We start from the raw sequence: 18,967 nt of genomic DNA on the forward strand, positions 1-18,967 counted from the left end.
ATGGGTGAGTTTCCATCTCTTTCCATTCACTGCACAGCATGAAGGTCTTACATAGACTAGTTTCAGTGCTGTGCCCAGCAAACTGTATTCAGGGCTCTGTATGATAAGCCAGAACTCTATGTGAAAGGCCTGACATTCCTAATTTAGGAGCACAATGTGAATATAAAATACTTATTATTTTCCTATAAAAAAAAAAAAAAAAACAACTTGCAGGCTAGCTAACACTTTTTCTTTTCAGTTACTAATGTCATTGGCCTGAAAATGCCAAAGAGTTGACGGTATGCTTACTGAGATGTCTAACAAAACCCATGTTGCAAAGTCTACAGTTTATATTCAGAGTGCTCATTCTGACCTAAAATTCAGTCTTGAGAGTTTGATTTGTGTATTCCAGCCATGTTTACACTGTTACAGGCAGTCAGTCCTCTCCACATTGCTAGGAATTACAGAAAAAGGCATAAAGTGTCCTTGCTTTTTCAGTAATTTAATGTGAGTCTACATACTGCTTTAATAAACGAACACAACACTACTACTCAGTAGTAGTCTGCAGCTTTATTATCCTGAAGTATCCATCACTGTTAAATCGTTTAGTCTTAGGCATTTAAGCCAGCTCTCATAACTTGTATCTATTTGTGCCTCCTTTCTAGTCTTTTGAAGAATTTCTGTATGTGACATTCATTGAGGTTTTTTCCCCCGGTTTGTTCACTATAGTGTAAATCAATCCTTTCTCATCTTTTTTTTTTTTTTTTTTTTTTTTTTTTTTTAATTCCTCATAAATGAATTTAGGTGATTTTTGAGATAGGAATTGAGAATTTGTTTTGGGTCAAGGCTTGAGATGAGCATTACTGAGAATGAGGAGAAGTGAAGAATCCTGTGTGTGCATTAAGTGGTTATGCTTTTCTTTAAGATCTCCCATGAGTTTTTTGTGAAGAGAGAATATTGCTGTTATGCAGTCAGTATGCTGAAACCCATACAATGCTCTATCTGAAGCACACTTTGATTTAATTTTACTGGGGAGCCATACTACTCTGTTTTGAGTCAGTTTATTTTCATTGCCACAGTGTTTTCATTCCTATATTTGTACAATCTATAATCACTTCCTCCTTTTGTTTTCTTGATTAACCTTCTCGGTGGATTGCCTTTAGCAATGCCACCTTTCCCCTGCAGAGAGCTCAGCCTTTTTTCTGAGACTTCAGACAAGGTGTAAAATAAAACAGCTTCAGTCCTCGCCTAAGGAATTTTCCCAGAGCAGCAGAGCACAGGCTATGCTATATTCTGACCAGAAACATACAGACTGTGTCAATTAAAGCCTCATCTGGCTTATGGTAGGGTGATGCCAGCGGTAGAACAGCTCATATGTGAGCAGATGCAAAGGAAGCACACAGCTATTCTTGCCTTTTACTTCCTCATACTGGAAACAGAATAGTATGAAGTCAACAACCAATTAGTACTGGGTTGTTGGGTTGTGTTTCTTTTTTGGAAACATCTGTCTTACCAGGAATTGGCTGTAGATCAAAAGAAGTATTTTATTTGCAACCGCAGAGTTCCAAAAATACAACATGGACAAATTAAGCGCTTTGTAAACAAACTCTACATAAAACTGAAAATATTAAAAAAGCTAAAAATAGATTGTTGTGCAAAAGGGCTTGATTTAGGTGGTGATTCTTAGATTTCTGCAAATTAAACGGAAAGCATGAGGCAGTTATATAAATCAACAGGAGATTAAGTGCTGACATGCCTGCAAAAAATGCATGCCCGCTCAGTTTGTACACTGTTGCTCGGTTTCTGCGCATCCCTGTCTTTTCAGAGTCCTGGTTTCTTTCCAGAGGAAATCCATCATAGCGTGTAAGTCTCACAGAAGGTGGAGATGTGCTTTGCATGCATCCCTGGGAGTGGGGTCCCATGCTCTGCCCAGGACAGATTGCTGCTGTCTGCGTGTGCCTGCTGGCACAGGGTTTTATTGCAATCTGCACTGGGGAAATCAAGGGCCAGATTCATATTTGACTAAACAGGGACAAACAGGGACACGTGTTGCTTTTTGAGGAGCCGCAGGGGATCTGAAACATCTGCATGAAAGTAGAAGATATGTATCTGACATTAAGGATATAGATTCTGCAACACTGGTAAAATGAAAGAGAAGGATGGATAATTGTTTGTTTGTCTGTGTGATTGCAATTACTGACCAGGAAAGTACGAACTTGTGAATGTTGTAGGTAGTCCAAGCTTACATTTATTATCACAATTAGAGACATTTTTCATATATGCGTACCTGTGTTTCTTTTTTTTCCACCAAGCAAACTGTAAAATGTTATGCTGTCATCTGGATTGCCTTCTCCTTTCTTACTTTTTGCTCAGGTAGCCAGCGGCTCTGGCAGGTGCGGGTGCAATTCAAGCAGCTCACAGTTCAGCTGCCCCCCTTTGCTAGAGGTCACATTTTCCCAGTTGACAGAAGCAAACGTGTCTGCATCACAGTTGCTGTGCTTCCCTGTCCAAGTGATTACAAGCTATGACTGAAGATGGGTTTGTGTTTGTACATTTGACTGCAGAGGTAATGACAGGCATCACTTCTGGCAGCTTTGTTGCAGCTTCTGCCCTGGGGAGAGGCAGGTATCTGCAGTGTGATAAAGTGCACTTAAGTGCACTTTAAGTTCAGTTATGCTACTGTTTGCTTCAGTTTGCCTGGGTCAAGGCCTGAAAATGAGATTTATAGCATATATATTTTTTAAACCTACCTGCTATAACCATTTTCCACAGTTGCTGTTCTATTCCATCACCATCTAGAAAGAGAATAATTTTGCTTGAAAGGAGAATGAGGAGTTTATGTTTGTGTTTTCCCTTTTACTCATTTATAGAAGAGTGGCGTTGGCCTTTGAGCTACAAAGACATGGATGTTCATAGGCACACCAATGTATATTTCTTGTCTTAACTCCTAATTGGATATTGATAATATCTGGAGTTTCTGGAGATAAAAACAATCCATCAAGTGCTGGAGAGAGATCTGGTAGCCATACTTTGCTAAAATTATACCTTCTACAGGCTTCCAAGTCCATACCCAGTTTACCTACTAAGTAGCTTCATTTTCAAAAGTGCTGAAAATTCATTTTCTGCTGCCTTCGTGATAAGGTGTAGATGATCAAAATCTTCCAGTGTTTCGTTTGTGTGACAGAATCCAATTTTGGTGATTTAAATATTTGCACAGTTTAATTCATTTCAACAAGCAGTTCTGGGTGTTGCTGTGGCTCCTGGGTTTTGGCTTGCAACTCTGAGCCAAAGTTCACAGCATTTGTAATTTAGCAGCTGCTCTAACATTTGTAGTGTTACCTCAGGAGTGGTGACATTATAGGATTTTTTTTCTAGCAATTTATATACCTTTTAAATAATTATTTGGAATGAAAGATAAAGTAAGAATATGAAGGTAAGCAGAGTAAAACCAGACTTCAACTCTTTCTAACATTAGCTCTCAAATTTTGATTCCATTTTTTGTATGAAACACTTTATAAATCTTTAAAGGGGAAAGGAGGGGGGGAAAGAATAAAAGAAAACAGCAGATAAATGAGAGAAGCTGCAGTTTGAGAACTGTTTGAATTCAGAGGAAGTTAATAATTTCATGTTCTCAAATCTGTTTTGATGTATCAGTTACTGGTAGGTGAATTTTTGCCTCCAGCATAAAATAGGAAATTTCAACTGAACCTAAAGATTGTGTAGTTGCAGGAAATAAAAATAATGATTGCCCATAGGAGGATATAAGCAGTAACTTCTGCTGTACTAATCATATAATAAATGTCTATGAACAAATGAATAAGAATCTTAAAAACTTGGTTCTAAATAATGTGGATTGAAAAATACAATTTTTTTTCTGCTTTACTTATTTATTTATTTCCAGAGCTACTCTATCACTGTGCTCAATTTGAAATTGCCCTATGAAGGGCAGGAGCCATTTCTCCCTGTAGGAGTACATCTTGCTGCTTAATCCTCAATCTCATGATTACAGGTTCTGCAGCTTTTACTTTTTTTCTTCTCTTCTTGTCTCACAATTACACATTTAGCAACCTGTGGAGTTCTTGTTCCATGGGAGCAGACAAAGCAAAATAAAATTTGTTTGCAGATATTTCCCATTGCTAAATTCAGGAAAAGGCACATTGACTAGATAGAAATGGATGAATCCAAGAAACTGGGATTTCAGGGTCCAATTCTTTGCAGGTCACAACGTAGTGAAGTCTGTGAAAACTAAATTAAATTTCCCAATTTACTTCCACTTTAGATAATCTAGATTCTTGTATAGGATTTCATTTTAGAACAAGGACAGAACTTGCATTATCTTTTGAGAGGGCTGCAGGAAGGAAAAGCTACTCCATAGAACAGAAATCAAGGTAATTTATTTAAGACAACAGATTTGCACTTTTTGCAAAACAGCAGTCTCTGTAAGTGAGGTGTTATCAACTTTTTGGTGGTGCTTTTTTTATTATGGTCTAACTTTCTTACTTCCAGTCAATAAATATTTGGATAGCCATGCTTTCCAGCAATTAAAAAATTATGTTTCAAGTTAATAACTATTTCAGCAACTTGAGAGATTTTTTTTTTTCAGGAATTGCAGGGCCCATGTGACAACATTAAGCTTCTCAGTAAGTCTGTGTGAAGCTAATTGCAAACAATAGAGTTATTACAGCAGAGTAAGTCGCCCCTTATCTGTCTAATTTAATCCACCTTCTTCCGTATTTGCATTTGTAATGGATAAAGCCACGCGTACAGATTGTTTGTATGGCCCAGCAGAGTGCTAATGCACTAAGCTGCAGCTTTTTCATTGCGCTAAATAAGCTGAGCAAGCTCCCTCAAATGGAATTTTGAACAATTCCCTTTTCTCCAGTTGTTAAGTACTGATAGTCAGGTAAGCAACACCACAGTTTGCAGGAGGCTACATTCCTTTCCTGATACTTTTCAACCTGCAAATTGTGCTTTCTTAATTGTAAAGATAATGTTGAATTTTCTGTCTTCGTAGATGTATGAGTATGCCTTTCAAAGCTGATGTTTGCTCACTACTTCTAAGCACTGATTCAAATGCTGGAAAGACTCATTTTGATTCATGTGCAAGTTACACATCATTTACCTTTAATGATATTTACATTTCACCATCTACTTGTCATGTTGTCACTCACATTTGGAGGTCATTTCTTTCTTACTGCAGTGAGGACCTTCACTACACAGCAATACAGTGCCTGCTTAACTGAAATCTCTTTTGAATCAGTTTTGCTAATGCATGCAATCATTTATATGGGGTCGAGCCCTTCAGCCTTATAACCTTCATTATTTATTGTCATTAAATCTCAGTTATATCTTATATTTCCTTTCTGCAGGCTTTGCAGAGGTCTAAATGACCTCTTCAGTATCTTTGATTTTTAGTGGCATGTCCCATGCAAGTGTTAGAAAGGTATGGAGAGGACAGGAGGAGTGCTTTGATAGCAGACTGTGCTTCATGTGCTGTGCAGAAGTAGCACTGGGATTGCATCAGGGACACTTGTAAGAGTGGTACAGATTAAGCTGTCAGTGGGCAGGCTTGCTGTTCTGGATTTACAGGGGCTTTACTACTTTTCATTTTTCCACAAGCAGTGTGCAAAAATTTGTACAAATTCTTGATGTGCTCAGTTCTTTGGGGAAAAAAAAATAAAAAAAGTATATGCATTAAAAAATGTACCCTGTTCTTTATCACATAACAATTTCATTTACTACATGCATTTGGATAGAATGATTAATTGTAATGCAGGTGCATAAATGTGTTAGGTTTGAAAGAATCCAAATTATCTCCAGCCATTGTAGTTTTATTTTGAGTATGAGTTAATTTAAAATATCATGCTTTAAAATGGACTGTTATCACTTAAATGAACTTTTATCACTCTAAATGGTTTCCCCCTGCCAATGTGAACATAAGCATCCAAGCAGCAAGAGTTAAAAATGGAAATGGCAATTCCTCAATGCAGATGAGCAGTTTCATGGCAGATATGGAGCTGAAGATGCTCCTACCAGCTATGTCTCCATTGAGACATTCAGTTGAGCTACTTATGATTTATTTTCTTTTTCATTTTCATAAAAATTTTCTTTGTAAAAACTTGACTAGTTTGACATAAAATGTAGCAGTCAAGTAAAGAATTTAACAAATGTGAAAGAAAAAAATGGAGAAGTGGTGACTTCCTTCACTCAAAAATCTGATAGTTAGAACATAAGTACCATAAGGTTTTTGTATTAAGTTTAGTAGTTTTATGAGGAAATTATGATTGCAAGAACTTTCCCTAGCAAAATGAAGTCAATACTGAAAATAGAAAGGATGTGAGTACTGAATTCTCCTAGTGTGATGACTTTACTAGTTACAAATCCAGCTTTAAATTCATTTTCAATTTCCCTTTCCATCAATGGAAAAACTTCCAATTCTTTTGATTAAAATATATAAAATAGAAGCAAAAGATTGTAGTCAGTCACTATTTGCAGCCAAAAAAAGAAATTTGTTCCCTTCAGAAGATGCATATTTCTTCTGCGTAGGGTAAAATTATTTTTCCTCCTCCTATTTATCAAAATACTTTAAAAAATTTATTATGAAAACAATTTGCCTACTTTACAACAATACAGGATTCTTTCTGCATACAGTGATAGTCTCTGAAGACCTGGATCCACTGAAATCAATAGAGCTTTTCCCACTGATGTAAACTGAAGCTGAAGCATTGCCTATAAACTAGGAAATAGATTAGGTTTTGTGTGTTGAAAACACAGTGACAATCTTAGCAGGTTTTTTTAGGTTTTTGTTTTTAAGTTTTGCTGTGAAATGTACAATGTGAAATGTAGAAGATGTTTTGTCTATTGATGAGAATTTATTGGGGTTTCTGTTCTTTCAGTTCATGTTTTTGATATAGTATTCCAACAGAAAAATGGTAATAAAGTAAGGTATAGCTAAGGCATTTGCTTTAAGAACCAAAGTTTTATGAACTGGAGGAATAAACAGAAACATGATCAAGGGCTTGTCTTTTGTTTCTTATTGTTTGAAAGTGCTTTCTAAGGGATAAGATAGTTCTGTAAAGAAAATAAATGAATTTTTTTTTTTTTCAAATTCAATTAGTGACTTTCCTGAACATATCTTTCAGCTACTGCAAGATAAATGTTGTTTATTTATCTCTTGTTTCTTGAAGAGGAAGAGGATAAATTGGTTCTTCAGGAAGCTTACATTTCTATGTGTGAACAAGGCCCCCTGTTAACAGAAACTGGTTTTCTGTCCCATTGCAAATGGGATCCTGGGCTCCATCAGGAGAGGGGTGGGCAGCAGGGACAGGGAGGTGATTGTCCCTCTCTACTCGGCTCTTGTGAGGCCCCACCTGGAGTACTGTGTCCAGGTGTGGAGCCCTCAGTACAAGAAAGACATAGAGATCTTGGAAAGGGTCCAGAGGAGGGCGACTAAGATGATCAGGGGGCTGGAGCACCTCCCCTATGAGGACAGGCTGAGGGAGTTGGGCTTGTTCAGCCTGGAGAAGAGAAGGCTGCGGGGCGACCTCATTGCAGCCTATCAATACCTGAAGGGAACCTACACCCAGGAGGGGAGTAAACTCTTCAGAAGGGCTGACAACAGCAGGACTAGGGGAAATGGATCAAAGTTGAAGGAGGAAAGATTTAGGTTGGATGTTAGGGGGAAGTTCTTCACAAGGAGAGTAGTTAGGCCCTGGAACGGGCTGCCCAGGGAGGTTGTGGATGCCCCGTCCTTGGACGTGTTCAAGGCCAGGTTGGACGGGGTCCTGGGCAACCTGATCTGAATGTGTATGTTTGGTGGCCCTGCTAGGCAGGGGGGTTGGAACTACATGATCCTTGAGGTCCCTTCCAACCCAGGTGATTCTGTGATTCTGTGATTCTGTCGAGTTTTATAATGCTGCTACATTCATTCTAAGTTTTGTTTTGATTTCATGAGAAAGCTGTCCTTTTCTTTACATAAACAGTGCTGTTACGAGCTCAAAGGTTGGGAGGAGGCTGATAGACTCAGGTTGTTTTATCTTACAGCCCTATCTTGTCCCTGGTGGCCATTCAACGTGTAAATCAGAAACATTCTTTTCTATTAGTGTTTTCTCTTGTGAAAAAAGAAATGAATATTTGGAACAGGAAAACTGAAGTTTGGCAAGATGGAACAAAGAGCAAAAGATTTATAAGCATTTTTAACTAATAGACTGTTCAGTTGTCCCAAAAGAACATTTGAGAATTAATGCTATGTATTAAAACATATCATAAAAATTAACTGTTGGGCTGAGTGTATTTGAATGGGCTTTTAATGTTGATTTAAGCTGCCATGTCTATCGCGTGAACAGGTGAAAAGGAAAAACAGCGATGAACAAAAGTGTTTTCAACATAGACATACTATTTGCATCAAAGGATTAAGAGCCTGTAAGAAGAACCTCTCATAATGTGTAATACAGATAGAGATAGAAAGCTCCATCTCAATTCCATTTTTTATTTAAAAAGCAAAAGTTCAAATATAGGAAGTATTTAGCCTGGTTTCATAAGGACATGAATAAAATCAAACTCATGGTGTGGGTAGAAGTTAGAATAGAAAATTATTGAAAATTTTGAGTAAAGAGGCTGTATAGAGGGCATCTAGAAATGCATTGGCAACATTCAGAACTTTGGCACTAAACGAACTGTGTCCTCTACTAATTGCTTTTAATTGAGAGGTGTTTACTTGCCTATTTCACATTGTTTTTATGGCTCACCTGTCTACACTGTGTCAATTTCAAAAAGACTTAATCATTTCTATAAACTTTATTTTTTGATTGAAAAGTATCAATACAAAAATCAACAGCAAACAAAAAACTGAAAATTTTAGGGCACTATGAAATAACTATATTGAAACTAACCTTGCAGAATCTACTGTACTGATGGAATTGTTCTTGCTTATGTGTTATCAGATCAAAAGCTTGAATTTCAGGATATTTGAACATAACACAGCATTTCTAAGTTGTCAGTGAACTTTTCCAAGGTATTTGCCTTCACAACAGGAGATACTTTGATTAGGAAAACTGAAATATATGACAAATATTAAATGAAGTAAAAACTGGCTCCCTGACAAATTGAAAAATTTAGTGTTAATGGACAGATATAAATGACTAGGGATCTTTCTAGCAGGATCTGTCTGGAATCATCTCCTGGGTCAATAGTACTTAACATTTTTATCATCAGTCTAGACAGTGATATAAGACATCTCCAGTAAAGCTTGATCATAACAAAGATTCTTGAGGTAGTATATAACATGCTAGATAATTGCAGAAGGTAATAAAATATATTTTAGTATTGCCAAACACCATCTTTTTGTGCAGGATAGGAAACTACATGAAACTGTAAAGCTGTGATTTAGAGAAGGACAGGTTATCAAAGATAATTGGGTCTACTTAAGCTCTTTGTACCACACTGTGGGGGAAAAAAAAAAAAAGCTCTAATATAATAATGTATGCATTAAAGTCAGACTCGCATGTGGAATAGTTTTGCTACTGTCTCTACTTACTGTCCTGGTAAGACTGCTTCTGGAGTGACAGTTCAGGTTTTGGTATAAGGAAAGAGCTCCAAAATGAGACATAAGGTTTCACAGAACCTCAGATTGGGGTTTTAACCTTACAAAGCTTTAAGAATTTCACTTCAGTTCTTTATTATGTATTGGCGTGAAAAATATGTAGGTACAAGAAAAGGAACACTTCCAGTATTATTAGGCAGATAAAGGCAGAGCAAAATTAATGTTGTCCTTTGCTATTCCTTTCTCCCTTTAATTAAGGGGAAAATGCAGTCTTGAATTAACTTGTGAGTTATCTCTGAGGCTTACTAAATAGTGGAACAGCTGATGTGGGAAGGTGATAGACTCATCAGTGCTAAACAGCTTTAAAAATTAGAGAAAGTGAGCAAGTTGCCATCGCTAAATCTGCACAGTAACATGGCTGATGGAGGTGAATAGGCAGCTAGGATGGCAATCTGGGTGGTACTGGCTGTTCTGGGATCTGTTTGCTTTATTAGTTGTTTTCTTTTTTACAGTTCACGTGCTATAAGGAGACCAGTCATACATGTTCTGTTCTCAGTTGTTGCATTAAGGCAAAAACATGCATGGTATGTTAAATACGTATTATTCACTAGGCCTTAAGATGGCAAGGGACTTTGTACAGCCTCAAGGATTGAACAGAAGTATTCTGAAGAAGATTTTGGACATAAGCTGGAATATTTAACTGATTTTTAATGGTGAAAATCTAAGAATGCTTTCTTGCCTAAAGTACTACAAAACTATGAAACCATGAAGTTGTCACAAAATAAAGGTCCTTACCTTGTAACATGGTAGTCTTGAATGCTGTGCTTAGTGCTCCAAGGCCTTGATGCCTTAGTGGGGTAGGAGTTTCTGAGGAGTAACTCTTATTCCAACTATTATAGATGGAAAAATTAAAAACTTTCAGGCAAACAATTTTATTTTAAATCTGAAATAGGGTGGAGTAGGACTGCTTCCTGTTTTATGACATTGGCTCACAACATTAGAAGTGGATGTTGGTGGTATGGTAGTAGAAGTTCAACCTTCTGACCAATATCCTATTGCATTTTGTTGCTGTGTGACAAATGACAGCAGAGGGAGAGTCTGGCAGACTGTCATATGACATGGAAACACAAATGAAGCAAAGGCCTGTCATTGAATTTCTCCATGCAAAAAAAAATGGCACCCATCGACACCTGCTGAACATTTATGGAGACCAAACAGTGGATGTGAGCACAGTGAGGTGATGAGTGATGCATTTCAGCCATGGTGGCAGCTACATGAAACATAAGCCTTGTTCTGAATGGCCATGCAAAGCTGTCACACCACAAAAAGTAATCAAGTGTCTCGATCAGCTTGTCTGTACAAATTGGTGGTTTACAGCAAGGGGACTGTTTGGTGCTGGATATTAGCTTCGATTCATTGGAAACAGTGGTGGAAGCATTGGAATATCACAAAGTTTGTGCCAATTGAGTCCCTCACGTGCTCACCCAGAACAGAATGAACACCATATGTAAGTTTTTCAGGATCTGTTGGAGCCATAAAGAGGCTGAAGATAACAGTTTCCTGGATCCTGTCACTGAGGGTTAACTTGATAATCTTGAAGATCATTTCCAACATGAGCAATTCTGTGATTGCTAGTGATGAGATGATAGTATCTCCACTATCATCTGGAGCGAAAACAGCAGTCCATAGAGTAAGGACATGTGAATTCTTCACAGAAGAAAAAGCTCAGCCTTTAGCGAGTGAAGTTATGAGTATTGTCTTTTGGGATATGAAAAGAGTGATCCTTCTGGATTTCCTGGAACCTGGACAAAACATCAGCTCTTGCCGCTACATCACATCACTGACTAAGCTGAAGACTCGAACCTCCAGAGCCAGCCCAGAAAAGAAGACAACCTTTCTCTTGCAGCATAACTCCTGGCCCCATACTGTCTGGGTACCATGGAGCACACTGCCAATCTTGGCTGGCCTGTCCTATCACACCCACCATATAGTCCAGATTTGGCATCATCTGACTTTGGTCTGTTTAGACCAACGAAAGGTGGACTGCATGTGCAACATTTTCCTGCCATAGCAGCTGTGAAACAGGAGGTCCACCTTTGAGTGTGCCAGGCAGGTTCTACTTCATTGCCAGCAAAAAGGCTGGCAATGAATGGTGGCTACATTGAAAACTAGTGTTTTCCAACTGAGAATTTTCTCTACCAAATATCATGCTCTGTGTTTGTGTTGTAATTTCCATGGAAATAAATAGGAGGCATTTCTTTTCAAGCAGCAGATTTTGACGAACCTCCTAAAAGGGTGTATGTCATGAGGTTCAAGAATATTAGAAACTGTGTTTGTTTCTTATGTAAGATCTGCTCCCTTTGGTGCACATCAGCTTACACAGAATTTTATTCTGCTGATAGGTTTAGCAGTGCTAGGAGTTGTGGATAAAATATGCACCAAAGGGAGACACATTTTGTCAATTTTTCCTTTGTAATATGAAAGTAATGCACAATGTGGATAGTGGTTTGCTGATTTATATACCACTACATTTTTACCAGTTTGGATTCTTTTTACTTGCAATTGATGATAATTCCTCTTAAATGCTTTAGCATATCGGCTACATCTTATTTGGGCAATTGGTTTATAAAGAATACTCTCATTTTTTAGCTTACTGTTTTTGTAGATCTAATAGATTTGACAGAGATCTTACATAACTAATTTGTACAGGTATATTTTATCTTCTCTCGGTGTAATTCTGTGATTGGCAGGAAAGAGAATAAAATACTTCCTTTTGAGATTTGATTTAAAATTCCATTGATGAACACTGCCATTAGTTACAGTGGAAAAACATCAGAGACTTTTTTTGTTAGTTGACTTTCATTTGTTACAAGATCATTTTTATTTTTTTAAGTCATGTCTAATTCATGACCATTTTCTTTCAGGAATATCAACCTTGTAACACCAACGCCTGTCCAGAGTTAAAAAAGACAACTCCTTGGACACCTTGGACTCCAGTTAATATTTCAGACAATGGTGGTCACTACGAACAACGATTCCGATACACCTGCAAAGCGCGTTTGCCTGACCCAAATTTGCTGGAGGTGGGAAGGCAAAGGATTGAAATGCGTTATTGTTCCAGCGACGGCACCAGCGGGTGCTCGACAGATGGTAAGCAAAGATAGAGTGGCTGCACAGTGCTTCATGTTAGTGAGGTGTCTGCTATTCCGTTTTCAGCACCAAGCAGGAGTTTTTGCTGGCTGGTGTTTTGTGTAACAGAATTGATAATGAAAAGGAGGACACAGTATCAACAGCAGTGAATGTAGCTTGTATTTTTCCAGATGCAGATTCATTTTTCATACTAATCAAGTTTATTTTACCACTAACTATGAAATTTTTTAGTTTATTTTAATATTTTGCAGCAATCCACAGGTAATTACAAGGTAGCTTAATGCTTGGAGTGTTCTCTCACTTCCTTATACTGCCCTGGCATTTTGCTGGGGAAGAGTTTGTGCAATATTTAATAAATTTGATAAACATATTTGATAAATAAACAATATTTGATAAATGTTTACCTAGAATGAATAGTATTAATGCTGAGAAGGACTTTTTGCTCACTACTGCTAAAGTAATGTGTTAGACTTCTCACAGGTGTTTAGCTAAATAAGAAATAATAAGGAATTTATGAAGTGGATAATTTCTGTTCTAAAAGTTTATGTTATACTACTGCCAGCAGTTTAAAGTTCCTTTATATCTGAGATGGAAAACTGAACTCCTGCAAAACTCTTTTCAAATCTAGTTGCCTCTGAGTTGGAACTGTTTTATGTCTGCCAGCAGCATGTAGTTTAGAATAAATATTGTGTATATATATTTATATAAATAATTACATATATATAGAAATTGAACAAGCACTGTAGGTTTATTAATATATTTCATTAAATGACAGTCTTTGATTTCATTTTCTTATATAATTATATGTCAGCATTTCTTTCTAAATATTATAGTTACAGAAGGAAATATTGATATTTAAAATTATATACATCTGCTTTCCACATATGTGGCCTTTTTGTATCTGCAATACCTGGTTCAGCTGAAAAAAAAATTACAAATGGAAGCATTTGTTTTATCTGAGGCCACAAACAGGATAGTTGCTGAGTCTTTCGGCTTTCTGATTCTCAGTATTATTTTTATTTTCAGACAGCCTTCATTTCGTTAAATACAGCTTTCAGGCGGAGAGCAAGAAACCAGAAGTGTGGGGTCAAATGCCTTCTTAGCCTGACTAGCTTGAAGATTTTTTTCACTTCTGAATGTCAGACTCCTGAATGTACTGATACTGTCACTTATTTGCATTTTGCTGCAGCTGCTGCTTTGATTCATTTGGAAATTATTAATCCTTGGATCAATGTATTTTTTCATCAAAAAATCCAAAACATAGCACCATACAAGCCTACGAGCCTCTGCAAAAAAAAAAAAAACGCAAACCAAAACAAAAAAAAACCTCTATCCCCTCTATCCCAGCCAAAACTATGGCAGGGAATGATCCTGTTGCACAGTAACATCATCAGAGAGAAGGTTCTTTGCTGATTAATGTTAATACTTTTGAATATTTAAATACTTAATATTGAGTTGTCATCAGGGCAGGAGCTAGAATACATCTGTCCTTTCTTCCTAATGAGCTCCCTCACAAGTTCATCATTAATTCATGCTCATTCTTTGACTTTTTCAGCCAGTGAATCTTTAATTGTTCTGTAATGAAAGATCAAACCCAACCATCTGACTTTCAAAGTGGCTACATTAACCAATATGCTTCTGGAGAAAAGGAATGGCATTATGGCTCCCTTAGCCACATCTTATTTTGAACCTGCTTGGTTAGACACTTTCTGATTATGATTATCAGAACAGTATGGAGTGAAATATTTGCAGGGGACATGTATTATGACTGTGATAAAATTTACTGACTGCCTCTAAAGCACAGAATCCAGTGACATTTCCCTGCTCCCAGGTTTGGGTCTGAGGCAACACAGTGCCGCTCTACTGATCCTTGATTTCATGGGAAGAAGACATGTGAATGAGATTTCTGTAAAACAGCTATCACTCTAGGAACAGAAGGATCTCATGGGAGTGGGAGCCCATTAATTTTTCACGACATCTGGAAAGATAGCAAGGAAACATCATCAGATAAGACCATATCCCAGATTCTTTTAAACACTGCTTTAGTTATCTTTAAGTTGAGCTGTACCAATTTGCTGGCTTCTGTGGAAAGATTAATACACAGCATGCTTGCATACCTTATTACCAAAGTTTTGTTCTACAAAGATGAGTTCTCTGTTCTGTGCAGAGAGCCATTAATTAGAATTTTTCTCATTGCCTATAATCTCCTGCTGCATAACTGTAGAAATACCACATTAAATGGAATTATGTTTCACCATCAGATGCTAGCAAAGCAAATTTTCTTTGGAGTGTGAGCATAGAGGTAGAACTTCTTGCCATGGATACCATGGACTCTTCCTGAATGTTGTAAGACTTCTGTCTAAATCAACCAAGCATGGCATTTGCATCCTGTATTCATGCTTTTCTGACAAGTTTGATTAAGAAGAAATAAATGCTGTTTGTTCTTTGCCTTTGGGGTTTCATATAGTTGTCACATAGAGGGCAGACAGGTATTAGAAATAAACCAGTAGAAGTTTCACACATATTTGCATGGCTTAAGGAAAATGTCTATACAATCCAGCATTAAAACGGTCTAAAAAATTGCTTCACTTCAGGTTTCAGTGTGTTCTTGTGAAGTATATTAAATATCTGTTAAATATACTAATTTATGCTCTGCACAGTTTTGTGTTGCTTTGTTTTATTCTCAGTACAAAAACACTATCAATAGTATTGAAAACTTAAGCATTTATTCTAGGGTTAAAAATTTCACAAGGTATGAGGTTACTAGATTTTTCCACATTGCATTTATTTCATCTAACTGTAGATTCCATTCTAGACTGCAAATACAGCTAGCAACTCTGAAGAATGAGGGATCCATCTGCAGATAAGTGCATGATAAAGTGGACAGAAGTTACCTTCTCTTTAGGGTGCTGAGTAGAGAAGTATCACCTTCTTTAACCTGGCAACTCTCTTCCTAATGCAGCCCTAGCTACTGTTGGCCCTCTTTGCCACAAGACCCCGTTACTGGCTCCTTTTGCTGCCCACCAGCACACTCAGCCCTTTCTCTGCAGAGCTACTTTCCAGCTGGTCAGCTTCAGTGCTTTCTGGTGCACTGGTGCAATGCAAGACTTTCCATTTCCCCTTGTTGAACTTCATGAGGTTTCTCAATGCCCAATGGAGGTGCAGTACAACCATCTGATGTATCAGCCATTCCACCCAGTTTTGTATCATTAGCAAAGTTGCTGAGTGTGCCCTTTGGCCCATTGTCCAGGTCACCAAAGAAGTTAAAGAGAGTTGGATCTGGTATTGAGCCCTCGCATACAACACTACTGATTTGCCTCCACCTGGTCTTTGTGCTGGTGATCATGAACCTATTAGCATGACTGTTCAGATAGTTTTCAGTCTACATCACTGTCCACTTATCAAGCCCATATTCTGTAGACTTGTCTGTGAGGATGCTATAGGGAAAAGTGTCAAAATTCTTTCTTAAGTTGAGATAATTAGCATCTGCTGTTCTCCCTCCCTTTATCTACAAACCTAGGAACACCATTGTGGAAGGTCATAAGGTCATTCAAATAATATGTAGTGGAGTATTTCCAGAAGTTAAATTGATCTTGTTATTTTTAATGTCATTAGTGTCATAAAGGTAATTTTTAGTGTGCATTTTCTGTCAGAAGAGAAAGTTCTAAAACCCCTATATGGTTACTATATATACTGCTGTAAATCTGTAGAAAAATGTGTTGTAAAGAGGAAAACACATGGTAACACTCACTGCAGACCAAATCACATACTGAAAAGATTTGTTAGAATATTCTTCTGCTTCAGAGCTAAATTTCATCAGAGTAGATGATCCCTCTCTCTCTCTCACCTCCCAGTTTAAATTGCAATAAATTTGATATAATAATGCCAAATAAATTTGCATATTCTCTGTGGGTCTGAAAAATATACATCTACCCTGAAAATGTCTTCAGAATATACTAGTAATGGTATGAAGATGGTACATGCTGCAGTGTTTTATGAAGAAAATAACAGGCAACCTAGTCTGAATAAGAACACTTCTGCCATTGTTTATGCTGCTGTTAATGTAATAGCTGAAACCCCAACAACCCTCATTTGAAGTGCTGATATTGAAAAAATACTATCATTTTATTCTCGCAGCTCATTGTGTGTTTAGTCTGGACATTTCAGTGATACAAAGTTTTTGTGTTTTTATTGATTTATTTTTTTTTTAATGGAGATGGGGTTGTTTATCTTTTATAGATAGCTGGCCTGTATTCATTATTCCTGCACTATTTCTCTCTACTTGCTCTCATTTTGGATTTGATTTTTGGATTTGTCATGTTTCCTGAAATGCTGCTTTTAATATCTTTGTGTAATAGAATCTGACTCAGCAGGAGAGAAATTGTTACCCTCTGTAATCACTGAAAGGTTTTATCCATTTTTAGTCATTTTATATTGCTCATCTTTTGTTGTTGTTGTTGTTGTTTTTTTTTTAACTAATGTCAACAGTTGCTTATTACATATATTTATGTATCATTCCAATACTGCCAATTGTTATCAAGTGTTGAAGAAGACTATGCGAAACTTAACCATTTTGAGCTGATTGTGAATGTACTTTACAGGGCAGAACTTAGTAATGCCTTTTGCACTGGTAGGAATGGGGCATAGTTGTTTCACTTCTGTGAAATAAGTGCTTATAATAAAAGCATCAGTTAGTGGTCCACTGATCATAGAATCTCCACTGTTGCCAGCAATGGGGAAAATGAACTGCTTTGGCACAGTAGAAAATCCCAGAGATGCTTATTGGTGATGCTTAGCAACAATTCTACAGCTCGAGTGAGTCCAGTGTTCCAAGTACAGCTGAAGGAGTCTCTTTCTGTGCAGGATCAAGCCTGCAATTGACAAAAACACCACAGTTAACTGCACCTTATTAGAACAATTTCATTTGGGGCTATATCCAAGCATACTTGATGATCTCTGGAGGTCCTTTCCAACCCCTACAATTATGTGATTCTGTGATATTGGTCATATCCTGTGAATACAATGCCGTGTATTCCCTTTTATTAATAAATAATGGAGTTCTGTTTCCATTCCATATAATCTAATGACTTTTCTTAGTATTAAAATATCTTAGAAAATTTGTTTTCCACTTTCCAGACAATTGTTCACTGGGAAGTATTTTATCATGTATGTCTCCAAAAGGTTAATATCTATGGTTTGTATGTGGATTAAAAAACATGGGAAAAAAATGTTTTGTGAACTGACAAAACGTTTTTCTTCACAGAGCAGCAGTTTCACTAGTCTTTGTCCACTTATATCTGTATACTGTTTAAAATCTATGTTTCTGGCCAAGATCATGCACTGCTTTCCAGAAGACCCATGAACCTCTTATAGCAAATGCTAATGAGACTGGCTGGGTGGAGGAAGTGGGCAAAGCTCAGCAGTCAGACCAGAAGTAGCTCAGTGTAGCTCAGTGAGTTGCCACAGGCAGTTCAGTTCTGTCTTCTGTGCCAGCCTGTTGCTCTAAAACAACCTGGATTCAGGTCTTCACTGCAGTTCTGTACAAGTAAGTGATTATGAAATTTCTACAGGGGAAGAAATTCTTGAGATCACTGAATCATACAATCACAGAATGGCCTGGGTTGAAAAGGGCTTCAAAGATCATCTAGTTTCAGTCCCCCTGCTACATGCAGGGTTGCCAACCACTAGACCAGACTGTGCAGAGCCATATCCTGCCTGGCTTTGAATGCATCCAGGGACAGGGCATCCACAATCTCCTTGGGTAACCTGCTCTAATGTATCACCACCTTCTGAGTGAAAAACTTCCTCCTAATATCTAAGCTAGATGAACCTAGGGTTGATTTTTAATATTAAAGGATGAGAAACTCCTAGTTATACAAGTAAACGTGAGAAGGATAAGATGGTTTGGGATGAGTTACTCTTTTAATTCTGTATTATTTTTCTACTTTCATTAGGATTATCAGGAGATTTCTTGCGTTCTGGACGATATTCTGCTCACACCATCAATGGTGCCTGGTCACCATGGTCTGCATGGTCTCAGTGCAGTCGTGACTGCAGTAGGGGTATAAGGAATCGCAAACGGGTCTGCAGCAATCCTGAGCCCAAGTATGGTGGCCTTCCTTGCCTTGGTCCATCTCTAGAGTACCAGGAATGCAACATTTTGCCTTGTCCAGGTAAGAGTCAACTAGAACGAGAGAAGTATTTGAAAATATAACTTTTTTTCGTGGTGCGATTTTGGTTGTTTATTTGTTTCAGGTGGTTAAATCAGATTTTGTTTTAAGTAAATTATGGTACAAA

At 37.5% G+C, this 18,967-nt stretch overlaps 1 protein-coding gene across 8 annotated transcripts in view; it reads left to right on the forward strand.

Annotated features, from left to right (window-relative positions):
• Positions 1–18,967, forward strand: part of SEMA5A (semaphorin 5A) — a 314,761-nt gene that overhangs the window by 270,627 nt on the left and 25,167 nt on the right. For all 8 annotated transcript variants that reach the window (XM_052703890.1, XM_052703888.1, XM_052703894.1 and 5 more), the window contains 2 exons: positions 12,445–12,670; positions 18,625–18,843. In XM_052703890.1, coding sequence (XP_052559850.1) covers positions 12,445–12,670; positions 18,625–18,843 — 445 coding nt within the window. The remainder of the gene's footprint in view (positions 1–12,444; positions 12,671–18,624; positions 18,844–18,967) is intronic.

This window comes from Tympanuchus pallidicinctus, unplaced genomic scaffold, assembly GCF_026119805.1.
Source record: "Tympanuchus pallidicinctus isolate F22 unplaced genomic scaffold, pur_lepc_1.0 scaffold5, whole genome shotgun sequence".
Lineage (NCBI taxonomy): Eukaryota > Metazoa > Chordata > Aves > Galliformes > Phasianidae > Tympanuchus > Tympanuchus pallidicinctus.